Genomic DNA, 2,641 nt, shown 5'->3' on the forward strand with positions numbered 1-2,641 from the left:
AATACTTAATCACCTTTATTTCCAGGAGGGTTTAGAATTTTTTTTCAAATTTTGAGATTATTACGAATTTTAAAGTTTATGGGATGCATAGCACCCATGTGCCAAAAATACACATCCATATTTTGTCCCCAGACAATCTTTGAACGGTCCAGAAAGATTTGATTGCATTTACTTCCCTAATAGTACAAGTTGGGTGGATCGGATAGGCCTCATATAATGCAGGATTCATTGCCAAGCTGCATGGATGGTTACACTCGATCTAGCTCCACGTATATACAGACAGCTAGCAATGGATGGTGACGTGTTTCTTATCGACCGGTCTCAATGGCCGGCTATTTATACGTGCTACCTATCCAGCTTCAGATTCACAGCAAAATTTCAGCCATGAATATGAAGAGGTGCCTCAGCGCTTGCATTCTACTGATGCTTTCGCTCGAAGGAGCCCTCCTCGTCGTCGGCCGACCCTCCCAGGCCGCCGCGGCCGCTACCACCATTCGCCTCCCCAGCGACACCCAAGGTACGTGTTACATCTGCAGCATGCCGTCAATCTTCGTTTCCTTGACCGTTTGCTAGTGCGTGAACATCACCGATGTCTGCTCCTTGAGATCTTGCAGCAGCGGCGTCGACGAGGCCGTGGGACTGCTGCGACTTTGCACAGTGCACCAAATCTATCCCGCCGTACTGCCGTTGCAGGGACGAGGTGGACCATTGCGCCGCCACCTGCAAGGACTGCGCAGCCTCCCCGACGGACCCTTCCCGCCACGTCTGCCAAGACATGTACATGGGGAACCCCGGGCCCATGTGCACCGACGAGGCTAACAACGTCGGTAACTAGTGCTCACGCCCTCGCCGGCGCGCGTTGATCGCCCGATCACCGCCGCTAGTGGTGCTGTGTTGCTCGTCTATCTTCACGGATGCGTGAAAGAATAAAATAAAGGTCGCCTCTTGCAATATCTATGGTGTGTCAGCCAACGATGAATAAAGATGGTTTAAATTCACGTGCATTACTTTCTTTTCCAGCAAGTACTTTTCTTCTGCGAAACAACCTACAAACGTAGGGCTCACATACATACACTCATTCTTATAAACACATGCACACACACTATCCTTATAAGCATATCCGAGAGATTGAGTCCAAGAAACTGATTTAACGGGTTTTGAGTATGATAAACTTATTACAGACATCTCTATCCATGAGAACGTCACCACCCATTAAAAAATTATTTCGCTTTTATAAGATACCAAAATGTTAAATCTGAGATTTGAACTTAGCATCCAACCACATGTTGATTCTCAATTCCAACAGGTACTTGTACAATGCGATTCTAAGTAATTACTAGTATGTAAAAATTTAGTACTCTTCAGTCCTACATACTTGCCTTTGAGCTAGTAACATTTTTTTTTTGGATAATGGGCATTTTATTACTTAAAAGTTTAAGTATTACACTTGGCCTCTGCATAACCAAGATGCACACAGTCATAAAGTCACAACTAAAGCAAAGCACGATACAAAGCACGACGAAGAGCAGCAACAAATCCTAAGATTAAGATGACCCAATCCGGAGACTATGCTGTCACCCATGTTGGATAATATAATCCTTCGTCGTAGTTTCCAACCGTATAGACACCTCGTATATAGGTCTATGTGCTCCAAACGCTGAAGAGACGACCATGAACGGAGTAAAGCAGTGCACCGGTAGATAACCTGCAAAATAGAAGAATTTACATTGTTAAAAACCTTGTCATTTCTACATAGCCACAGCGATCAAATAACTGCAATCGCTGCCACCCTAATGAGTATTTTAAACCTATGATCCACCCCAAGAAGTCAATTGCCAAAAATGTTGGCGACACTACATGGTGGGTATAAGGTAGACCCTATTTGGATGATTGACCATATAGATCTAGCAAACTGACAATGAAAGAAGAGATGACTTATTGCCTCATTGTGATGACAATACACACATTTCTTATTTCCTTGCCAGTTGCGCCTAGCAAGGTTGTCTTTAGTAAGAATGACCCCTTTCCGAAGATACCATGCAAAAATCTTTGTTTTTAGTGGTATCTTCATTTTCCAGATCATTTTATTATTGACAATCGCCTCAATTGGTTGGATCAAAGCACTATACATGGAGTTAACCGAGAATCATAGATTCTCGGTAAGATTCCACCGAAACTCATCTGACCCTTGCGTCAAGTGTACATTCTCCAATCGTTGGAGTAATGCATTCCAAGATACAAGTCGGGCCCCAATAAGGTCTCGTATGAACATCACCTGAGGTGGGTTAGAACCCATTACCTTTGCAAGGGTATCCTCTTTGTAACGCACAATGTTATATAGTGTCGGATATTGTTCTCGGAACGTGGTGTTACCCAACCACTTATCCTCCCAGAAACTTATCTCCGATCCATCCCTAATGGAGAAGCAACCATGAGGGAAGAAGTATTTCTTTGTCACCATAAGGCCTGCCCAAAAGTGAGAATCCCCAGGTTTTCAAAACACTTGGGATATCGCTTTTGAACCAACATACTTCCTCCTTAAGATTTTTTGCCAGACACCATCCTCAGTGACCAGCTTCGAGAGCCACTTTCCTCCGTTCTTGACCTCAAGGTCATGAACCCCGAGCCCTCCTAGTTCCTT

The 2,641-nt window shown here is 44.2% G+C and overlaps 1 protein-coding gene across 1 annotated transcript; it reads left to right on the plus strand.

Moving 5' to 3' along the window:
• The first annotated feature begins 324 nt into the window (after positions 1–324).
• On the plus strand, positions 325–953 carry LOC124664466 (Bowman-Birk type bran trypsin inhibitor-like). The gene is made up of 2 exons (XM_047201983.1): positions 325–517; positions 615–953. Exons 1-2 carry the CDS (start codon positions 325–327, stop codon positions 833–835), a joined length of 414 nt encoding a protein of 137 aa, XP_047057939.1. The 3' UTR covers positions 836–953.
• Positions 954–2,641: the final 1,688 nt, after the last annotated feature.

This window comes from Lolium rigidum, chromosome 6 (genome assembly GCF_022539505.1).
Source record: "Lolium rigidum isolate FL_2022 chromosome 6, APGP_CSIRO_Lrig_0.1, whole genome shotgun sequence".
Classification (NCBI taxonomy): Eukaryota; Viridiplantae; Streptophyta; class Magnoliopsida; order Poales; family Poaceae; genus Lolium; species Lolium rigidum.

Coding starts and splice junctions, on each gene's coding strand:
- LOC124664466 (XM_047201983.1), top strand. CDS start 325: ATGGCCGGCTATTTATACGTGCTACCTATCCAGCTTCAGATTCACAGC. Junction 518..614: donor CCTCCCCAGCGACACCCAAG/GTACGTGTTACA, acceptor GAGATCTTGCAG/CAGCGGCGTCGACGAGGCCG.